The sequence below is a fragment of the Rhipicephalus microplus genome, chromosome X (genome assembly GCF_043290135.1).
Source record: "Rhipicephalus microplus isolate Deutch F79 chromosome X, USDA_Rmic, whole genome shotgun sequence".
Lineage (NCBI taxonomy): Eukaryota > Metazoa > Arthropoda > Arachnida > Ixodida > Ixodidae > Rhipicephalus > Rhipicephalus microplus.
In genome coordinates, this window is record NC_134710.1 from 200,335,881 (window position 1) to 200,358,901 (window position 23,021).

The 23,021-nt window shown below is 42.3% G+C and overlaps 2 protein-coding genes across 2 annotated transcripts; both read right to left on the reverse strand.

Moving 5' to 3' along the window:
- Positions 1–1,390: 1,390 nt before the first annotated feature.
- Positions 1,391–4,550, reverse strand: LOC119187630 (uncharacterized). The gene is made up of 3 exons (XM_037435718.2): positions 4,466–4,550; positions 3,246–3,535; positions 1,391–1,537 (listed from the first exon to the last, which is right to left on the reverse strand). The coding sequence occupies exons 1-3, from the start codon at positions 4,475–4,477 to the stop codon at positions 1,534–1,536; spliced, it is 306 nt and encodes a 101-aa protein (XP_037291615.1). The 5' UTR covers positions 4,478–4,550; the 3' UTR covers positions 1,391–1,533.
- Positions 4,551–10,352: 5,802 nt separating this feature from the next.
- LOC119187629 (uncharacterized) lies at positions 10,353–14,088 on the reverse strand. The gene is made up of 4 exons (XM_037435717.2): positions 13,998–14,088; positions 12,124–12,339; positions 11,082–11,275; positions 10,353–10,485 (listed from the first exon to the last, which is right to left on the reverse strand). The coding sequence occupies exons 1-4, from the start codon at positions 14,007–14,009 to the stop codon at positions 10,482–10,484; spliced, it is 426 nt and encodes a 141-aa protein (XP_037291614.1). The 5' UTR covers positions 14,010–14,088; the 3' UTR covers positions 10,353–10,481.
- Between the last annotated feature and the right edge of the window lie 8,933 nt (positions 14,089–23,021).

Consider the following 23,021-nt stretch of genomic DNA (forward strand, 5'->3'; position numbering starts at 1 on the left):
AATATTGTACAATAAAGCCAGGAGGAAACTCCTGCGGTCGCTCGAGGAAGCGCAATGGTTTTAGGGCTGACTGTCGTATCAACAAAAACTAAGCGATAAGAGGGCAGCATGTGAAAAGGTGTATCAAAAAATCTACTTATGTCTGCCTGTATAGCGCCCGCCAGCGTCCACTACCGCAATCTTATGATAAATGTCGTAGTGTTTCCTCGTTCAACGCTCAGCCATTTCCCCCCTTACAACGTCACTCCTTCATGCTCCTTTGCCCCGAAGAAAAAGAAATGGAGCGTTTCCTTCCTGCCTAAGAAGCCATCGACGCAAAGCTCGCGCTTGAGTAGACATTATTGCATGCGTCGTTCGTGCAACCGAAATGACCGGCTTGTTTTATTTCTCCAGCCGAGTTAGTCCCTATTTCTTGTGTGGAGAACTTATGATGCACGGGGCGCTGTTTTCGATTTCGACTTGATGCGTTGCATGACGGCGACGTCAAGGAACTCACTGAGGGTGTCCATATAATTTTAAAATTTTCACACTGGCCAACCTTGTACAAGGTTGTCTGCTGTTTCCTTTTGCCTCCCCTTGACTGCACAGCACGTCATAAAAGGACCGCAGTATTTTCGCAGTATTACGATTCATACGACTGCGTCTGACGTAATTAATATTGTGGTATATCATTCGTGTGGCTGTGTCGTCGGGTGTTGGATTGGTGCCCCTCGGAGTGGTATGTATCGTGGCTTCGAGATCCACAGTGCCCGAACAAAAAGTCGTTTGTGGTCTATTAGGAGGAATCATTCGAGTATACAAGCTCTCAAATCTTCTGAATGTATATACCAGGCGATCGGATAGTCAGGCAAACAATGATCACGCCTTCTTCCGTGCTGCATATTTTTTTTTGTGCACTATCTCTGCTCCGATTGGTGACTTGTGGTTCGTCGCTACACTGCGTAAATGGTAGTCACATTCTTACCTCCGCGTTATAGGTCTGTATCAGTAAAGTATGCGCCTCCAATTGTCGTACACATCGACATGTCCACAACCAAGCTCAGCGATTTATCAAATGATACAAATGACATTTACTCCAACTAGTTCAATTCATCATGTAAGTTTTTGGTGGAATTACTTTTTTGTTAGATGTTTTTGCCGTTAGATTTGGTACTCAACAGATTCGGTACTCAGTACGCAATGGCAGGAGGTCTTCTAATTTAAAATACTGATGCCGAACGATGGCTGAGCCCGAGTGCTTCACAATGCACCTTACTTCCACTGAAAAAATGAAGTGACCAAAAGACATGTGAACTACGGCCATCTTTTGATATTATAACGTTTCAATTCGCGCACGTACGTTCCAGATAATGACTTTGGTGATTCTACTTATTCATAAAATCTTCTGAGACCAAAAAAAAAGCTTTCTTTATTGCCTATGTACAGCCTTATTTTTGCAAGGGAAATGTTTTGAAATGCGCTGGCACTTGTGCATCAACTTCAGAATGATTGGCGAATGTGTACTGAGAGCGCAGATCATTCAGGTGAGCTGAATTACCTGAAAAAAAAACACAAAGACAGCAAAAGCACGTATGAGTCGATGATTTGTGTGAAAACATTTGTAACCCAAAGGTGTTATAACTAGTAAGTGTTGGCAATTTTGAGATATAGAGAAGGCCAGATCACCAGAAAAGTAGGATTTTGCAACATTCAAGCTGGATTTGGCAATAAAATGTTGATACCACTAGCATAACGCACGCCAGAATATGTCAGTGCATGTGCTGACTTTTACAGACGTCCTTTAAGTTGAATGGAACGAGAACAACTTTCTTGATTTTATTTAACACTGAAACAACAAAGACCAAGGTTACAAATAAAAAAGCGTTTAAAATTAAGGCGAACTCAAACCTACTGAGCAGTGGCCACAACTTGTCAGCTTGCAAAAAAGCAAGAGAAAACAAAAAGATTGCCTAAACAAACTTTCAACACCTTAGATTATTCAGTCAATTGTTTTTTTCGTCTGTTCTTGTAACTTGAAAAGATTGTTGTCGTGACTGTGAAGTTCCTTTGCATTCACCTTCCTTCTGTTTCGAGTCAATAAACATTTCGAATACAAGTAAGTTTTTGTGTTATAGTAATACTTTGTCAATGTTGTCACGCCCCTTTTATCTAAAATGGAACTGTACCAACAAACTCTCTTGTTGACTTTACCTATAGCGTGTTGTAAAACAATATTTAGCTACAATATAGGACCGACCTTGTCAATGAGACACGTAAAATGTTTTCGCGTTTTGTAAATTTCCTTGTTCGCTACCAATTGTCCTTTCTTGCGTATGGCGAATATTCTTTAGAAACGCTATTCGGAAGATACTTTCGTGCTACGTTCTATTACATCAGGCTGATACATGAGCGTCATTAAGAGGAAGTGCATGCGAAATCAGGGTTGCGAAAGTGTCAGAGCTGACATTTTTTTAACATAAAGTATTCAAACAGCAACTAGCTCATCGATTTTACCTTATTGAGACAACTTATTTTATAAAACTTAGTGAATAAAAAGGCGGTGGCTCGGACCCCTTGTTAAGTGCATTCTACCCTGCAAAGAGTTCTTATCATTCTTTTTGTCAATGGCTTTAGCTGAACATTGAAGCTCGGGCCCATGTGTATTTTTGTACACTTCGTTCAAATACGAAGCGCAGTGACCTCTTGAAAGTCATAGCCTCACGTGATCATTAGGCAGTTGGCTCATGACAGATGCATACATGGGAAGAAAAATGAAAAATTTAAATGAAAGGTTCCATGATCTCTGACAAACAGCCGGAGGTGATGCCTCACAGTCTTCTACGCTATCACATGACAGTTGTCGTGGTGTTGTTCACGAGTGCTTCTATAGAGCTTCTGGGTAGAAGTGCTCTGTGTTTCGAAGCTGGTATGGACATTGACTTCCTTGTCCGTATTCGAACACCCAAGAACAAACCGAGTAACAGCTAAAGTGCAACCTTACAGTTCATGTGTGAAACAGCGGTCGCCATTTGCTTGATCACTTCTGAAGCCTGCACCATAATCCAAAATTGTAGTGAGAAGTAACAATTATAGATAGTTTGCTGCCTTCGTTAAAACATAGTAATTAGGATAAGTGGTTTGCGCTGGTGGCACATAGCCACCAAGCTGGCAGACAGACATGCTGGCTTGCCATCTTACTGCGTGCACTTCATCACCAAACCGCTAAACCAGTTATAGAATGTGACCAATACTTCTTTATGTATTACCATCCATGTCCACCATATCCGCCGTAGCCACCTCCGTAGCCTCCTCCATGTCCTCCACCGTGGCCTACCAAGTCATAGCCACCAAGAACGGGCCCACCGTGGCTAATCTTGTGCACATGGTGCACAGTGCTCACTAGGAATGAGGGTCCAGGCACCACTTTGCTGTAACCGCCATGTCCGCCTCCGCCATAACCACCACCATGCCCGGCCAAGATGATGGCACCATGGCCACCGCCGTAGCCCCCTGCTGTTGCCGTTGTTGCGAAGACACCGAGTGCTAATACGATGACCTTGTAACGGTAAATACCAAGAGCTAAATTACCAAATACTACAACTGCTACTAACAAAAACTACAAGCTACGAGTTGTAGAGTGGGTTGAGCTACCACGTTATTAAGCGACTATCACATACAAAAATGTGCACAATTGTAACAGTGATCTCTCATGTTCAAACGTAGTGCCGTAGATACTGCTTTACGTATGCTTTAATTATACCATTAACCATTGACTGTCTGTTCAACCCCAATTATGCATAATTTCATAGCTGCAAATAACCATAATCACTATAAATATCAGCACATCGTCTAAATGATGAATTTAGCACTGTGGCGAAAAACAAAGTAAACATCGCTTGGCTTTCAATACAAGTGCAGCACTCCACCATGAGGAAAGATTACGCTGTCATCAGATCTGAAGATGCACTGGCAAGGCATTCACTTGAACTAGCTGAGGCAAAAAAAGAAATGCCTCGAGAACAGTGGCGTGGGTGCAGGCGCACGCTCTTTAAAAGCCCCAGACAGCAGCTGCGATGAATAATCGGTTGACAGAGAATGTCACTGGAGCGAACTTTTTGACAAATGGGCTTGCCTTCGTCAAGGCTGGTCTTCGTCAATTGCATTGTCCGAAATGTTGGCTTCACCATAATTTTGCTGATGAACTATTTTTGATCACTCGAAGCTTTCGACCTTTCCTGAACTTGTGTCTTCTTCGGGCAGCAATGGTGGCACTGCTCGAAACAAGTGGATCGAGTGAAATAAAATTTGGCAAACGCCTTCGGGTTGACGGGTTTCGATGTTTTTCTAAAAAGCTAAATTATTACATGAATGTCACCTAGGGCGCGCAATGTACGGAGTTGGTCATTACTATACTCGCGCATGCAAATATTCATGCTATGATATGTCACAAGCGTTAACGGTGTCGACTGTAGCCACGTCAACTCACCCAAGCGTTCATATTTCTCGCAGATGCTAGACGAGTTGTCGATTCACGCAGTGGCCACTGCTCGAGTTTCAACTGTCGCGCTTGGCTTCCTATGCCCCTGTTATATAGCGCACTCTCAAGCAATAAGAAAGTGGGAGCTGACGTATGTGCGTGAACTTCCGTGCCAGCCCCTGAGGCCGGTCATTTAGCTTTCACTCACATTCTCTTCCGTTCATACTATTGTGCTTACCTTCTTTGCGTAGTATTTCCTTATTTTATTGTTCGTGCACCCGACGTTACCTCCGATAGAATCGCAGATTTGGTTCACAGGCCGAGAGCGCGCATTGTTGCGTGGCATGATTGTCTGGGCAGGAGTGTGAACCCGAATAACCGTCGGGGGTCGTGTTGTTTTTGCTGGCGGAGGCCTGTTTTCCTGATCGTGTTTGACTACTAGGACACTCCGCCCATTACGGAGAACATTTGAGTGAAGTATGGATCTCCATAGCAACCTGTACTTATGCCGAAAACGAAAACGTTTTGTCGCCTTCAAAAACGTTATTCTAGTTATACGTGTCCGTACGTTCAGCTTTTTACTTCCTCGTTGCGTGCACTCGGAAGTTGCGGTAACCGCTGCATTAGTGAAGCGAAAACGCATACGAGGCTTTTCGCTACTTCTGGTCTCATCTTGTACGACACCTTTCAGCTTCATGCTCCGTTTGCTGTGCACCTGAGGCGGCGATCTTCAGTGTTATCTGGAGTATCTGGCCCAGTACCACACTTTTTGGTCAAGCGGAACAACTTGGTAATTTTGTGGTTAGCAGTTAACAGTGAATTAGGCATGGGCTTTAGTTTTAAAAATTAATGTTTCTATAGAATTGTTTTTTACGGGTAGCACAGCAATATCTTCGTAATTTTTCGAACGCAGTGAAGTGATGTTGTTTTACCGCTTTATTCAAATTCACAGAATTGAACTGTACGCTTCGTTCAGACTTTTTGATGAAGGTAAAAATGCTTAATACCAGTGTGCTTAGAAGAAGGCGCACGTAAACAACCTCAGGTGATCAAAATAATTATATCGTTGTGCTTTAACGTTGAACACCAGCAATATTCTTAATATTTTTTGCTTCACTAGAATTCATCACCTCTCAAAACTAAGCGCCTAATTCAGATGGATATTGGGGCAAAATATATTTAAACACAATGAAAACATCATAGACGCAATTTAACAACCGAACACATCTCCACTGTGTGAGTGGAAGTGACAGAAACATATAAATGACGACGGAGTAAGTACGCTAGGCGTTTTAAGCGTGGAGATATTCAAGCTTTTCGTGCGAACAGAAACTAACATCATCATTAACCGGTACGCGTTAGCTCCTTCCTCTTCAAGTTACGCGTCACTCCCACAAAGCGTGCGACTATTTCTCTGATGGGGAATATTTTACTATAATGTGCGAGTCGGTTAAATGACTGAAAATTACGAAACACCACTTAACAATCAGTCACGGGACTAAAATCATGCATAATAGAAATGATAATTCAACCCAAGATTACGTAACGTCTCGTCAGGTAACGAAAATCACGCAACATCCCGGACCAACTAGCCACTTGACTGAAATCACGCTACAGTGCGTCAGAACATTTATGTGAATAATAAGCACATAGCAGCATGCAACTAAAATCAGACAGTCACGTCCCTACTCAAGTAACTGAAAGTATTCGCTTAACATTCGGTCATCTGACGAAACATCACTTAACGTCATGCATCTACTCCAACATCAATGTAACAATATGGGATAACTAGTAATATTATTAGTAATAAATTATGAGGGTTTAACCTCCAAGAACCACGATATGATGTAGAGCCGGCGTGTGGAGGGCTCTGCTAATTTCGATCATGTGGGGTTTTTAACGTACTCCTAAATCTGAATACACAGGCCTCAAGAATTTTCATCTCCAGCTATGTAACAGCTAGTCACGTGACTAAAGATTACGTAACATCTCGTTACAAGTAATAATGTTAATAAAATATTGCAACACCGTGGAGCAGGTAGTCACGTGGTACGTTCCCGTCATAAACCATGTAACAGCTAGTGCTGTGACTAAATTCATGTAATAGCTACTCACGTGGCATGTTCCTACCCAAAATGACTTAATAGCTAGTCATGTGACTAAAGTCGCGTAACATCTCATAACAACTTGTCACGTAACGTGTTGCAGATAAAAGCACCTAACAGTAAGTGACGCGACAATAAAATCCCGTCATGTAGCAGCTAGCCACATGACATGTTTCCACCATTAACAACGTAACAATTAGTCATGTGACTAAAATTATGCAACCTCACCTACCAGCCTGTGATGTGACGTCTTCCCATCAGACACCACGTAAGAGCTAATCACGTCGCTATCAAGCGAAATCTTAGGATTTACAGGAAAAAAGTTTGCTAGGTAGAACACTATAGCTTTGCTGGTGTTTCTACGAATCTTGCGTCACTAGTGCTATCCGAGCACTTTTTTTGCAGGAAAGTTTTTACGAGATCAGAACACGGTTCACGTGCGGCTCCGTAGTTGTCCACCGCCGGTGTCCGTAACCACTATTGCAGGAAATAAGTCGCCAAGGACACAATTGGATTCAATCCCGGGTCGCCTGCGTGCTAGCCTAGTATTCTACCACTGAGCCACGGGGGTGCTGTTTCCCGACTGGGCTTAGGCAGGCTTGGTTACGGCAAAGGAGTCACGGTAATGTCAGTAATAAAGCGTTTCAGAATATCAAAGGAACCACCAGGCGTTACACATTGTGAATTCTGTAACGAGTGGGTCATCCAATGCTTCAACTCATTACAAAAGCTTGTTCTGGATCATAGCTTAACTGTGATGCATACCCACTTCAGGCATAATTCTTCAGGCATAATACGTGTGTAGCGGCCCCGCCGCAGTGGTCTCGTGGCTAAGGTACTCGGCTGCTGACCCGCTGGTCCCGGGATCAAAGCCCGGTGGTGGTGGCTGCATTTTTAATGGAGGCGAAAATGCTGCAGGTCTATGTGCTCTGATTTGTGTTCATGTTAAAGAACTCCAGGTGGTCGAAATTTCCGGAGCCCTCCACTACGGCGTCTCTCATGATCATATGGTGGTTATGAGACGTTGAACCCCACATATCAATCAAATAAGTGTGTAGTGGATACGACACTCTTTCGATTATTGATGAATATAGCAGAGTGAATGCCGGCCAAGTAGACAATAATTATGATTCGCGTTCCGCAGCACCAAAATAATGTTATTTTTCCTCCTTTCTTATATATGGTATCGTGGATTCCGAGCAAGTGTACTTGTAGTAGTTACCCAAAGATTGATTAGAAAATGGCTCTGAAAGGCCACTCATCGAGCTTTAGCATTGACTTTGCTGCGCGCTCCGCGCAGGCCTGGCGTTTTTTTTTCTCTTTCTTAGTAAATCGTCTTGTCCGTCAGCGTTTTTCTTCTGACACCGTCTGATGAGAATCGGCCTTTGTGAACCTTGTGAAATGCCCTGTGTGCTACCATGGTTTTTTAAGTCTTCAGAAAAGGTCTTAATACTGCAACTACTCATACCTATAGCTGCGCTATCGGCTTTGTAGAGAGAGAAAAGAGAGAGGGTGGAACGGAGGGTGCAGTGCGAGAGGGTGCACGCACTTTATTTAAAAGCAGAGAGCTTTGCCTCCGTACAATTAACCTATATTGTATTCTACATGAAACGCTGATCATCACACGTTTTCAGTGACTCCGTCACATGAATCATACCACAAAATTAAAAAAAGTGTAATCTAAGTGGGTGATAAGGGCCCCAGCAATAAACAATTATTGACCTTAGGCTAAATGGCTTTCGCCTGTTGGCACAAACCGGTAAATCAAGCGTTTATTCTTTCGAGCTTTTTTTATCTTTATATATCATCTCTCTCGTGACACATTGTAGAGTATACCATGATCGAAAACTTTTTTTATGCACAACGTTGTCTTCGTGGTTTATTTCGTGGTCCTTTGTTAGGATTATGACAATATGAGAACTTGTATTCATCCAAGACACTTCAATATGTTTCTAGCTAGTTTTGGTGTATGATAGGCTTTGTTGGAGTTTAACAATCCAAAACCACTATATGATTATGAGAGACACCATAGGAGATGGCTTCGAAAATCTCGAGCAGAAATATAGGTACCTGGGCCTCAATCAATATCGCTTGCATCTAAAAAGTGCCCGCAGCTGTGGGCATGTGATCCCGCGACATGCATATTAGTGGTTTGTCATCTCTATGAGAGCACCTCATGTATTCCCTTAAACATTCTACACAATGCACCGAAAGACTACACGTGCGCCTGTGTGAAATAACATCCTGACTTATTATAGGAATTTGTTTCGCTATGAGCTAAATTTCAAGGATCTTGATTCCAGATACAAAATTTAGAAACTCTATATGCTTGTGTTGTTTGATAGCACTGCACGCGAGGGCACTTGTGTCCGATTGTGACCAACAAACATTGCCTTTAAGGTATTTTACTTTTGGTTTAAAGTAAAAGAGTGCTCATCTGAGTGTTCAGCACCCTGCGACATTGCCCCTGGTAGGACACAGCGAGGTGCCTTTCGTGACACTCCGTCTATTGACGTTCCATCTATTGTGACGTTCCATGTATTATAAACATCGCAGAACAATTACGGGTCGGACAGACAACTATAACTGACAGAGCTATTGTTCTTAACTCCTGCCTCTCTCTGTGTTGTCGGGCTGCTCTCAAAATAGAAAAAGGCGTTTACGCCAAAAAGAATTTTCCTTTTTAGTGGGTAATGCTCAAAGCACCCACATTGTTTTGTCATTCACGATGCGCGTGTCCCTCGATTTGAACATTGAGCGTTCAGTGTCAACAAAGCTTCAGCGATCGTGATCTTAAGTGCTACTGAGCTGTGGGCCACCCGTTTGTTGCAAATTTGGGCGACTATTTTAAACATTGGTCACATTGGCCTAACATTCGTCACAGTTCACAAGGCCAACATTAACGATACAGTACGTTTCAGAATTTACAACAAATTAGAAATAAAAAAAACGCAAGGCTACAAGTTACAGGGGAAAAAAAGCAGGAATAAAGCTGTCGGTGGCAGCTTATCGGGGCTCCTTTATCGTTGATATATCAACGATAAAGGAGCCCTGACAGCAATATGGTAACAGCGTGTCCGTATACGCAGCACACATTTTTTTACGTCACATTTATGAATCAGTGTTTGTTATCTGTGGACCGTGGTTTTGCCTCATTAAAACTAACAAGCTGCGTTCTTTTGCTCTACTTTTTGAATTGAGTGAACTGACTGAAATAATTTACTCCTTCTTGTTTTTATTTGTGTCTCTATCGCATGCTCTCATTTCAGCCGACTGTACTAAGCAGGTGGGCTGGTTATCCTGGACTTGTTAACCTCCCAGCTTTTCCTCCTGTATACTTTGTCTTCTTCTTCTTGAACTTTATTTGGGACATGAGGCGTTGACTCACTTGATTAAAAGGTTTATCTTTTGCACTAGGCCTTATGTCAGAACCTCTGAAGCATATGTAATTGCGTATATTGATTTCCAAATCAATGTTCAGCGACCATAATATTCACAGCAGAATGAAAAACATATCATTAAAGAGACATTCTTTATTTTATATGAGAAAGTACCCTAATTAATAACTCCTGGGCCACTATGGCACCTCTGATGCTTTTCTTGCGATAAGACCAATCTTGATACAGAAGCTTGCTCACGCTATGTAGTCGATGCTCCGTGCACACGTATGAAAAAGAGATCCTGTATAAGATGTCTGCCCCACCACTCTTTTGTAGCACATAAAGCAATAACAACTCTTACGTGCTTTTGGAAAATGCAACCTCCATAATTAATAATAATGAGACTTCCTGTACATGGTGTGTAGACGTTTATTTACATCGTTTGCATAATACATATTTCCAGTCGATAACTGTCGCTATGATGCTGTTGTCTAGACGATGATGTCGTATTTGCTTATACGTAGCACGGTTGACTGGAAATTACCTGCACAGAAAAAGAAATATTATCTTCATGCATAGGAAAGAAACAAGCAGCAAATAGAACAGTTTTTTTCCCAAGGAACTTTCAACACAGAGCTCCCACAAAACAACTCCTAAAGATAAACGGAATCTAGCAATTTTGACACAATGTGGATAATTTCGCGCAATGACCAGCACTCTCATCACTGTTTTAGAGATACGTAATGGACGTGAGATGGTAACTTAAGCTGAATTCACAACTTCACTTGTATTGTTTTAAAGAAATGAAGTTTTACTGATTCGAACGGTAGCCGATTAGAAATGGCAGAAAATTTTGGTGAAGAGACATACAATCACTGTTTCTGTATTACGTTAACACCCGTCAGGTTACATTTTGTGCGTGAGACAGATCGCCCACGCGGTGAATGATGGACTTCATTGGGAGCCGTTATGATGAGGCCTATAATACTAGAAGCGTAGAATTGAAAAACAAAGCAGAGTAAGTCTACCAAACAATGTTTTCGATATGTATTCCTTCATGTTCGCTCCGCTACTCCACCACCACAAAGGGTATATTTCCAGGTGCATCCGCAGACATGCATTGAGTATAACCATACGAACCACCATCCGCCGTGACCAAGACCACCATAGCTCTTTCCGAAGCTACCGTAGCTGCCAGAGAAGCCGCCACCGAAGCCGCCACCGAAGCCGTGGGAGTATCCACCGCCATGTCCGAAGCCGCCACCGTATCCGCCAGAATAACCTCCAGTCGAACCACCTCCGATGACAGCTCCTCCGTGAGAAACCTTCTTGACCTGAAAGTTATTTTGTATTTGCACAACTACCGTAAACGAGTTATTCCAGTAGGTGATCAAAGAATGCGCTCTAGGTCAACTCTGGGGGCTCGCCATGCTATCCCGGCGGTGCTATCGCGGCATGACGCCATGCTCAGTTCGCACGGTAAAAACGACTCGTTTGAGAGTGCGTCGAGCAGTGTTTGTAAGCACAGGAAACAAAGATATTTTATTTTCCTGCGCTGTTCATAAGATAGGCGTCACATGCCGCGTTCATTTTTCGCAATAGTTTCAGCACAGGCTTAATTTGCGGTCTGAAGCACATCTGTGCGTCAATTTCTGATTGATTTGTAAGGTTTAACGTCCCAAAACCGCGGTATGATTTTAAGAGATGCCGTAGTGGAGGGCTATGAGAATTTTGACAACCTGGGGTTCTTTAACGTGCCCTCAAATCTGAGCACACGGGCCTACAATATTTTCGCCTCCATCGGAAATGCAGCCGGGATTCGATCCCGCGACCTGCGGGTCAGCAGACGAGTAGCTTAGCCACTAGACTACCGCGATGGGGCTGCGTCAGTTTCCGACTACATCCATATGGAGGTCTGCCTTGGTCCTTTTTTACTAGCCTGTGTTGGTCATGTGTTTAAGCAGCAGGTTCTGTTAATAAGTAAACATCGCGAAGTATTCTACAATTAAACATGACTGATCAGTTTAACTATCCACGTTTAAACTTGTTCACTGATCTTATTCCGGCATGGTTCTGCTACCTGCCTTGCTACAACTTTCCTCAATCGTTAATGCTAACCGGAACAACGTTCATTGGTTGCAGTCGACCATTTTCGTATGTCAAACAATGTCAAGTTTCTCACCTGGTGCAGCGTCTTGACGACATAAGTGGGTCCTTGAACAACCTGCGGCTGCGAAGATCCCGCGGTAGTGGCTGACGCTGCGCTTCCATGGCCAAATCCTGCGCCGCCACCACCTCCTGTCTGAATTCCCTTGACAACAATAACGCTGTGTCCCCCAGCGAAGCCGCCGCAATGAACTGTGGTCATGAGGCCACACATTACAACCACTGCAACCACCTGCAACGAATCACATTCGGTCAACAATGATAACAGTGCAAGAATTGGATGGGGATGAAATAATTCTTACATGCGTATAAGTGCAATGAAGGTTACCAAGTGAAAGACTAAAATTTGAAAAAAGTTATTATCATGAGCCTGACTACATCGAATGCAAGGCAAATTACTCTGCCAAGTTCCAAATCTCATGTCTCATGCGACCGAATCAAATGCGTTCTCGAAACCTGGGAAGGCTATATTATAAGAGTTGGTTGTATTCCACAAATTTCTCTATCACCTCATTGTTAGTATGAATATAGTGGATTATTTAGTAGCCTCTACTAAATTCTATTTGGCCATACGATTTATTGAACTGAACGTTGGCTCCTTATGTATTATTTGTGTAAGACAATCTACAGCAAGCCGATCGTCATGTAATTTTTGAAGTCTTTGACGTCCCGTTTCTTGTGGATTAAGATAACGTCAACATTCTCCACATATTCTGGTACCATCACCGTCAAGAGAACCTTCGTGTACAGGGTGACTAGTTATCCTAATACAATATTCCCACCGTCTTTCAACAAATCTAATGTTACCAGGTTCTCGCCAGAGGCTTTGCCCCTTTGCGTTCTCTCCAAGGCATTTCCTAATTCCCCTTTGCTTACTGGTGAAATGTCCACTTCCTCTAGTTTACTAGTACTTATAACATCATCATCCTACTTTCTCTCAGCTGCTGAATAGACAGACATCTGCACAGAAGTTGTGATTCAGTATATATAACGTTGTTTTTCATAATAGGTTCAAGTAACGATGGGCACAGCAGATGTAAATGCTTCTGGAGTGAATTAGTCAAAACACTCTTATTTTATAAATTTTACCTGAAGCAAACGCTCAAGCTCTTAGAGTGAATCAATGGTGCATATGCTAGGCGTATCAATGAAGCTATTTTGTTTTTGTCCGGATAGAATTTTAAGTACGCGTTTATTTAGGATTAGACTTGAAGTCACATGGTTAGATGCAAGAGCAGTACCACTAGTGTGACGCCTTAGGGGTTTTAATTTTGGCTGTATCATTGCATCTACTGGATCTTTTTTATGCCGTAAATGATGCAAAAATTTCAAACTCTTACTATGTATCTCCTTGAAACTTTTGTAGAACATTAAAGGGAGTTCTTTAGTAATTATTGGGACTGAAATAAAAATATTTGTGGACCTAATGATGGCACACATACATTTCTTATGCAATCGCAAACGCGGCAGTAACGCGAAATTTCATCCATCACGTATTGCTGCGTTTAATGGGAACACAAATAGTGTGAGAAAAGCCGTATGCCATTGAGGCAGTAGCACACCGCTTTTTCACATTATTCATGAACCCCAACATTGTTTAGAAGAGTAGTGGTTCGGACTAGTTCGTACTGCATCACCTTCAACCTATTAGCACGGAAACTTCACAAAGAATATTTCTGTTATTCCGCCTTTTATTTTGTGGCTTTTCGAGCTATTTTATAATATTAGTATTCGCAACAAAGAATACAAAGCACTAATATGACAACTTTAACAACGAATAACTTGTTGCAAAAATTTTGGTGTAACTCTAGCGCAAATTGATACCACATTAGCAGCCGTATCTCACATTAATGTGCTATATAACTGCAGCCTTGTTAAACGCGTGCTCACCAGTGAGTTCATGATCCTAGGAGCGAGTTGCGTTGAAGCACCGTCGTATGAAGGCTTCTGGGCAGGTGTGAGCTGTGAAACATCACAGAGACCTCGGCTTTATATAGGAGATTTACCTGACGTAGGGAAAGAAGAGAAGAAAAAAAGGAGCTGGTTGGAGTGGCGTTTTCCTGAGCCTCATAGCACTGAAGTATTGGGAGGAACATTCCTAGTAGCAAAAAATGAGAATGACAGTAAATAAATATAGAAGCGGGACATTCGCTTTCAACACAGTGCAACTTGCACATCACACGCCCCGACGTTTTCTTCCTGACAGTTGCGCTCGGTGCTACTTGTTAATCAGAAAGTGAAATGGCTCTGCATGGCTGATCACCTAACTGTGCCTTTTTCCGCACTCCTGTGCCCCTTTGCGGGGGCCCTACATCAAAATAAGACGGGGTGACCCGCTGTCTGCGTAAGTGTCTCAGTATAGCAAGGCACGTCTTCTATCAAAGTAACATCCGCAGGTTGCCACGATGCTACTTTGGTGTTTTCCTGCAGTATAATTTGTTGTTATTTGCGTGCGGTGGGCGTTTTCCCATCTTTCTTTTTTATTTTCTTAGCTTGATCGCTCGAATGCGGTGTAAACTGCGGTGGGGATAGGTGCTAAGGCCATTCAGAGCTCGGTAGCTGTTTCGCGCTTCTTGCACCAGAACAACAGTTTTAGGCTCACTGTATACGTCGCACACGTGCGCGTCAAGTTAGATAAGGGTGTCTTAGTTTGTGTAATGACGGGTCGACAAAACGCAATTGTTGAGGTAAGGTTTTGAGGGGTTTGCGATTTCGAAATACAAGGCTATTTATAAACTGCGAAGGATTTCTTTGCATTCTGCAGGTTTTCTAGCGTCTGTCTACGTATCTATTTATCTCTGTCTTGCCGCCTACACTTGGGTGTTCTCCTGATCAACCCCTTACCTTGGGGTGAACAAAATTTAGTATGGGAGGCTCATTCGCTTCGACGAATATCACTCGGTGTTAGTAAGTAATGAGTAATGCGACATGTCGTAACGTATGTCATCAAACCATTTCGACCAGACACGTTCCGCACGAATATATGTGCCAATGTTGATTGACAGTTTTATATATACCCAGGAATGGTGAGAGCAGAGATCTGCAACTTTAATGGGAAATCGTGAAGAAAAAGTTGACATCGCCAGCGCCGATCCAATGAATGCAAAGAATAAATGTCGTGCTACCAGCTAAAATTGAACCCAAACATTTGGTGTGAAAATCAAGTCGTCTACCACAGAGCACGCCAGTTCTCAGAACTGCTTTTCAAATAGACCCTAATCTTCGTGAAATGTCAATTATAGTTGCAGTTCTGGCTATCTTATATTAACGTCATAGCGTTAAACAGCTGGTTTTGCAGAAGTTCTGGCGTCGGCAAATCATCTTGTGCGAGAGCGAAAAATTGAGAAAATGCAAATAAGATAAATAATCAAAAATTCTGGGTGCAAGTTGGGATCGAATTTGGGTCGTTTGCGTGACACGCGGGTGTTCTACCACAGAGCCACGCGTCTGCTCGTGATTCTAGCGAAAAAAGCTTCATCTGCTTGGAAATGCAGTGAAAGTCCCTATTATGCTTTACAAACACACTCGTCCAGTATACATGCTTCACAATACAAGAAGAAATATTGCAGTAGTATTGCGTGGTACAAGTGTAGAGGCTATTGCATACTTAGGGTAAATCTTGGAGTGCCTGGCATCGCCATGCACCTAGCGGTGCAATCGCTCGCCGGTAGCAGCTTACGCGTGCGCAGACGCTTAAAGTGTCTAGAGATGAACCGCGTCGCCAACTAAGGTAGGCCGTGTACCGCATTCTCAGCCAACGCACAGATATAATTGGCAATGCGGGAACTGGGCCAACACTCTGCACTAATCATTTTCAGAAACATCTGAGCCACAACACAGCATACCAAGAGACATAGAGCGACAACCTTGCGCATGCTTTCTTTCTTCGTCTCCCGTTCGCTGCGCTGTTTTCAGATGTTCGTGTAACAACTTGCCCAACTTTTAACGCTTGTCTGCACTAAACGTCGTGCAATGCCAACCTCTCAGTTTTTTTCTTATAATAATGGAGCACTAGAAAAAAGTATTTGACAGCATATTTTGTTTTCTCTATCGAAAGATCTTGACACTCTCTGCGTTCACGAATGTTTCTCCATTGTGTGCGCGCCGCAGTAGGCTTGGATGAGGAAGACACGATAATTAAGCACGAAACATGCATGGCCTCTCTTTGACTTCAAATTAAATCAAATACGCAGTTGTGACTGCTGAGCAGCTGCACAAGTTCAACAAAACAAAATAAGTGAGAATTATTTCAGGAATGATTCAATATAGAACCACCTAAACATGCTTATTCTCATCGATGTTTGAGCACAAAAAAAAAGGACTCGCACCCGGCACAGAAATGTAGGCGTGACGCTTCCAAGTGCTTGTCCCCGGTGGTAGTGATAACGCTCATTCTAGGCGGCAGTGAATGCATGGTGTCAGTATGTCCACAGCATGTCTCCTTCGTTGACGATGGGGACGTGGCAACACAAGATCCCGATTGAGCTGAATAAAACAGGGGCTCGTCTGCCCCTGCCTTACGTTTTCCCACCTTTTTTTCTTGTCTGAAGAGAGCAGTACTGTGTTGTTTGCCTGGTTTGACATTTGTCATATACCTGAAAAAGAGCGGTTTAAGATTACTGAACTCTGTTGTAAAAACTACACTACATTTCGGAGCCGGTTAAAGAGTCTTGTGGTAATGAATTGTCGCCGTAACAGGACATATTCTGGCTTTGTTCTCAGCTAAAACATTCCTGAATTTGTTTCCATTTGTTTTAGTGTGTTAAGTCAGCGCATCGATTCGGCTCCTACTCTTGAGTGCTTTTTATGCAAAGTAAAATCAATTCAACGCACAATTCATGCTAACTGTCGCGTCTTACTCGTCCAAGTGTACCGCGGTCCACGCACAGTGAAGGCATATTCGTGGACACACACAGCCTCACGACGTTTTGAGAGAGCAAACAAGGTACGCCGTCAAATTCTGCATTTATATCACCTCATAATCACAAAAAAAGGTTTAGAAGTTGGCGTCGTAGTACGTTTAGTGCAGATAATCACTCGAGTTCCTGCACTAACTACAATATCCGCGCGCTTGCCAGCAATGCGGCATGCAAGAGCCGCTGAAGCAGGCGACGCAGTTAAAAACTACATTCTTGAATTATCTGTGCACGTGCGAGCGGCTCATGGCACGTGGTTTCAGACCTGGCCTCATCACAATATCACGCACTTCAATATTTTCTCTAAATGTGAATCAGCCTGTACATTATCACAGGGCGTCAGAACATGTGATTATCTTGATAATTTTTTAAGGCCATTCACCCACTACAAAAGACACACACGTTACTGCGACTAATACCTTTAGGCCACGTAGCGGGTGCATAGCAAGTTCGAAAGTATTTCATGCACTAAGTGTTTGAAGTACGCACTATAGCAACAAGATATAACTATCGCGTTCAACTCCTAAAGGTGAAGCTGCGCTTGTCCCTGTATCTTCTTGTCGTCCGTGTTTACTACCGCGCAGTTACATACGTCGATCATGAATCACCAACTCGCCCAATCGTCCACCTGTGAAGCTAAAGGATACCCTAATGTTTAGAAACATTACATATGTACTTATATAATACAGCCGTCACATCGGGTTAGTGTAAATAGTAGTTCAGCGTCATCCACTGAAGTTCATTTCTGTATATATAGGGGTTTCCAGGGCTACAAACCTCGCGAGCACAAGCGCTAGATATCTGCTAACAGATTGGGGTGTTGCTAATAACCATGTTACTGCTGGCATTGTGACGCAATTGTAAAAAAACTCATTATATAAAACACATGCGTCTGTTCAACGTATGTCTGTGCGTTCAACGTTTGTACAAATTTTTGGCGTCATTTCGTAACGTTTCCCTCGACAAAACTTTACTACACAGTCACCTTCCATTTATGTGCTTCGCATAACATCGATTCTCAATATACATGGGATTTGTTAAATTTTGTTCTGCGCATGGTAAATCTAAACAAAGCTGTCATACAAAGAAAAGAAAAATGGCACCACAGATCCACTCTGTGATGGTTAAAGCTAGAAGCACTGGGCTCACATTCACAAAGCCTTCGGCTCACAAAAACGTTTAGTGGTAAGCCATTGAAAGATATTGCTTGCGTGTAAGCTGCAATCCAAAACAGCAGTCTAACTGTATACAGCGCATATGAAGAGCTCCTTGATTAAGAAGTGCAGATTTTTCCCGCTGTCGATTAGTTGTGCCTAAATGTAAACGAAGGCTACCGCCACTCTTTGCATCGTAGTGAGAAAATTTCGGAAGCAAAAAGAATCGTAAAGCTTGTCTAAATGGTGTGATAAAAAGCCAAGGCTCTGCGATGTAATTTAATAAGCCATCGTAAGTAAACACTATAGAGAGCATAGCTTCTAGCAGCGGCACTTCATGATAATACGAGTGTTATTTCTGAGTGTAGGCATCAGATGGACGAATCAGCTCACGTGAGCGAGCTTCTTTCTTGCAGACATACTGCCACCTCCTTTGTGGTACAATAAAAAGACTCTTGTATACACGTTATAATTCCTGAAATCACGGAAAAGTCTAGTCTGGATTCAGGGGCTCTCAAGCAGATGACACTGACTGCGTTAAGTAATTTCCACTGCGAATATCGCACGGGTGCTTTTGTATTTCCGGCCCCTTCTGGTGCCAATAAAAATAAATAAAAAATTAATTATTATTGTCAAAAGAATATTGTACGCAAATGTATGAATAATGCATCTGAATCCACGGGTGGGTAGGCTAACAGATTCATTGCACAAGGCAGTATGTAATGAAGTGAAACTGAAAGACAAAAAAGGGTATGTATGTCACAAAGCTCTAGGACGAATAAATAGATAAAACGACATTCAAGCCATAATAATAAATACAAACAATTACATGGGGTTGCTATTAAAAGAACACTAGATTTCTTTTATATATTCTATTTCTGTAGTTTTACGTGCCGAGACCCCGAAGCGAAACATGAATTCAGCCATGGGTCATGACTCTCACCACCTCTCTTCGAAAGACTCTATAAACATCAATGTGATGGATGGAGCACCACAGGAGGAACTTCGAATCAACGAGAATTGACTAAAAATAGCAGAATGCAAAAAAATTCTTGTGTGATTTATGCGCTTTATGACTATAATATGCGTCAATTATACACACGTGGGTCGAGATCCACTTGGTTGGAATACAATGAAGGTGCCAGTGGAATGCTTTTATCCTCCACTCATTTGACTCGTCAGGGGAAGTATGGTAGTGCTGTTGTTGTCACTGCTGGTGTGAGGGTCATTTTAAGCGTCTCAGGTGTGCCGGTTACCATTCTAGGTTCTCTGGCAAAAAAAAAAGAAAAGCAGATTCATTTCATGTTTTACGCACAAAATTTTCTCAAAATAATATTGCAAAAAGAACTTTTTCTACGCGATACATTTGCAAGTTTCACTGATCCAAATGTGAAACTGCATTCCTCCAAAACAGTCATACAATGTAGTTTTCAGGGGGAGCAAAATAAAACTTTGCAGGTAGATATGGTTCATAACAAAGTTTTAATATGCAGTAAAGTATTGGGTATGGAGTTTGCAATACAATATCTTACCTGACAGAAAATTTCTGAACCTTTTGCCAGAATTATTTCTCACCATGAAAAGAGCAGTACATTTTGTACCTGCTCCTAATACTTTATATACACGTACTTTATCGGGAAAATTATTTGTAAATTACCAAAAATATTTGGGGGCTTCCCGTGCTACAGCTACGTTATGAATATGAGGCACGCCACTTTGGAGGGATCTGGAAATGTCGACCATTTCATTTCAGATTCATTTGTTATTCTTGAACGCCAGTATTTCAGGTATGCCAATATGAACTAATGTGCACTAGATATGCTAGATATGCTTGTTTGTTTTCTCTGTATCATTTTTTTCATTACTACGTCCTTTTACTTTGATGATTAGGCTAAATATACACTTAGGATCTTGCGATCGGATTCGAGTTGCATAGTGTTGTTTCGTCGCGTGAAAAGATTATGCCCCGTTGGCATTGGACTGAGATTATGTTCCAGTCATTAGTACTTTGACTTTATTGACGCACCCATGAATTAAACAAAAAGGACAGAGAGTCCCTTATGCTTCTTTTAAGACGACTTCTTTCTCATTTTGTTTCCTTCTCAGTCAATGTATTGATCGTGCGCCACCACCATTCGAAAGCTTTCTTCATTTAACGTGGTTTAGTACTGCCTCTAAGATTGAACACCTCACCTGGTTTTGCATTGCCTCCTTGATCGGACCACTTTTCACCAAGCCACGATGCCATGTGATGGTATCATCATAGGACCCAACATTATAGAATTTGTATCTCGACAAGCTCTTTCAAAATATACTTTGATGACATTTTCTCTAACATTGCTAAACACCTACCGAATAATATGTTGAGAGCTACTTTACAAGACTACCTGCCAGGAATGCAGGCACAGATCGTCATTGCGACGGACGCTTCCCAGAAAATCGAAAAGAGTGGCATCGGTATATACTGCCCTGTTCCACACTGGTCCTTTTCCCTCCAAATTCCAGATTTCACACCTATCTTTATCGCAGAAAGTTTAGCTGTAGTGCTGGCTCTTCGAAAACTGCCGACATCAATTGATTCCGCCGTAGTAATAACGGACTCCTTGTCGGTCTGCAGTGCGCTCACAGCATCCGGTTATTCAAAAGCATTAAGCGAATTCGACTCCTTACTACCGAATCACTTAACTCAGGTGCGATTAGTATGGGTGCCAGGGCATAGAGGCCTAAGTCTAAATGAAACGGCTGATGCACTAGTGAAAGCGGCGTTACACGGACCAAGTATGAATATTACCCCTACCACAGCCTTTATAGTAGCATCTAGATTTCAGCGGCAAATGATGAATGCCAGAATTCTCTACACCATCTTTAAAAAATTCTCCAGACTTCAACCATCTAATGGCACTCTGGAAAACCTCTTCATGTCATAACCGACATCTGGAAGTTTTAATCACTCGATTACGCTGTCGTATTTCTCCATTCAATATTTATTTGTTTAGAGCAGGCTTGACTCCTTCCCCGCTGTGTTCCTATTGTGTAGAAGAGGAAACTGTGGAACACTTTTTGATCTCTTGTAGAAAGTTTTCATCATTAAGAAAGGTATCACTATGAATTCCGTTACGAGTCCTTGGATTAGCTTTCATAACGTCACTATCCCTACGTGCACATACCCTAGGGCACAGCAACGGGAATGTGTGCGAGGCGGTGCAAGATTTCATTGCACAGTAAAAGAGATTGACTCAATAACCTCAATTCTAAAAGCTTCTCAGTTCACCAATGTAGACTACTGAAAAATTTTATTTGATATCAATAATTTATTGCTCATTCAGTAGGAACTAATTCATCTAAATTTTTGTCAGGAATAATTTACGAAAAAAATTAATATTTTTGTTGATATTTTTTGGTTAACATATATATATATATATATATATATATATATATATATATTTCTTTTTTGTTAAGCTACCCGATTTTTCGCCAATCCCCTATGGTGGGTGTGAGACCCAAGTTAAGCATATACATCTACCCAACGTGCCGGGACGTCCCAGCAACATATTTATGGTGTCATAATAACAGCACGAATTTGGAGATCAGTGACGTAACCAAGACATTTCATGCTGGTGTCATCATTTCATGCTGGTGTCATTTCATGCTGGTGTGAAATTGTTTGCATTAGTGATCCCCGACGCCGCTAGACGTTGACGCCGATGAATGAATTTTGCGTTTGAGGCGGCATTTAAGGCTGCCGCTTTATTATTGTAGATAATAAGACAATCGGTGCACAGTGAATGTCTTTATGAGAATTGGGGTACAGGTGGGCTTTTTTGACCTCCCGTGACGCGCCTTGTGGGTATTTAAATGTAAATGCACGAACGGCATGAACTTTCCTCGCGTCAAAAAGCAGCCGCCGAGTTAGAGATTGATACCGCTTACATAGCTCAGCAGCACGATGCAGTACCCACTAAAATACTTCAGTGGGTCGGACAAGTGCTAGTAACAAAACTTATTAGGGAAAGTGGAGTATCATTGATTAGAGTCTTGTCAAAACATTGATTGGAGTCTTGTCACAGACAGCATTCGTGAGTGCGTGCTCTTGCTGTATCCGATGAAAAAGCTTAGTTCATGGACTTATTACACTGATCAGGCACCGTATGTAAGTTGATTTTATCGTCAGGCTATAACTAAGAACATTTATAACATACACCGGGGCGGCCAAAGGTTCCTAGACCACGCCGCCTTAGTATTACACGCGATAAAACCTGGGAACTTTTGAACACAGCTGTACTTTTAATCTCCTTCAAGAGCATTGAAGATTTTCATATGAGGACCTATCTTTAAAGCGGAGTTGTAAATGACACACGTGCTTTATCCTGCGCCACCCATTTGTGTCCTTCCTCGAAATGAAAACCAACGCGAGCTCGTCCGAACGAGCGGTGACGCCACACAATGACGTTATTATGTGACGTCGTCACCTGACATCGGCAATCGAAGTTCGGCTGATCCTGGATGCAATGCAACACCAAATAACATGCCGAAAGTTTCAGTCGAGTACCATGCCTCTAGCTGATATATCATTACGTACTTTTAATCTAGGTGCTGGGTTGCCACGGGTTGCCGCGGCATTGAGTGGCAAGTATAAGTCCACCATGCATTTTGAGAACGTCAAAGGAGCAGAACTTGAAAATACCGACAAGAACGAACGGGAGTGCGCCTGTCAGCTCCACTTGGGACGAATAAAATGACTCCAGCCTTTTTTACTTTAGATTTGAAGCTCCAACACCAAGCTTGATAGGTAACCTCTGTTTTACATGACCATGAGGTTTTCTGCTTTCGCTTAAAATAAAAGA

Coding starts and splice junctions, on each gene's coding strand:
- LOC119187629 (XM_037435717.2), bottom strand. Junction 11,276..12,123: donor TCGTCAAGACGCTGCACCAG/GTGAGAAACTTG, acceptor AATAACTTTCAG/GTCAAGAAGGTTTCTCACGG.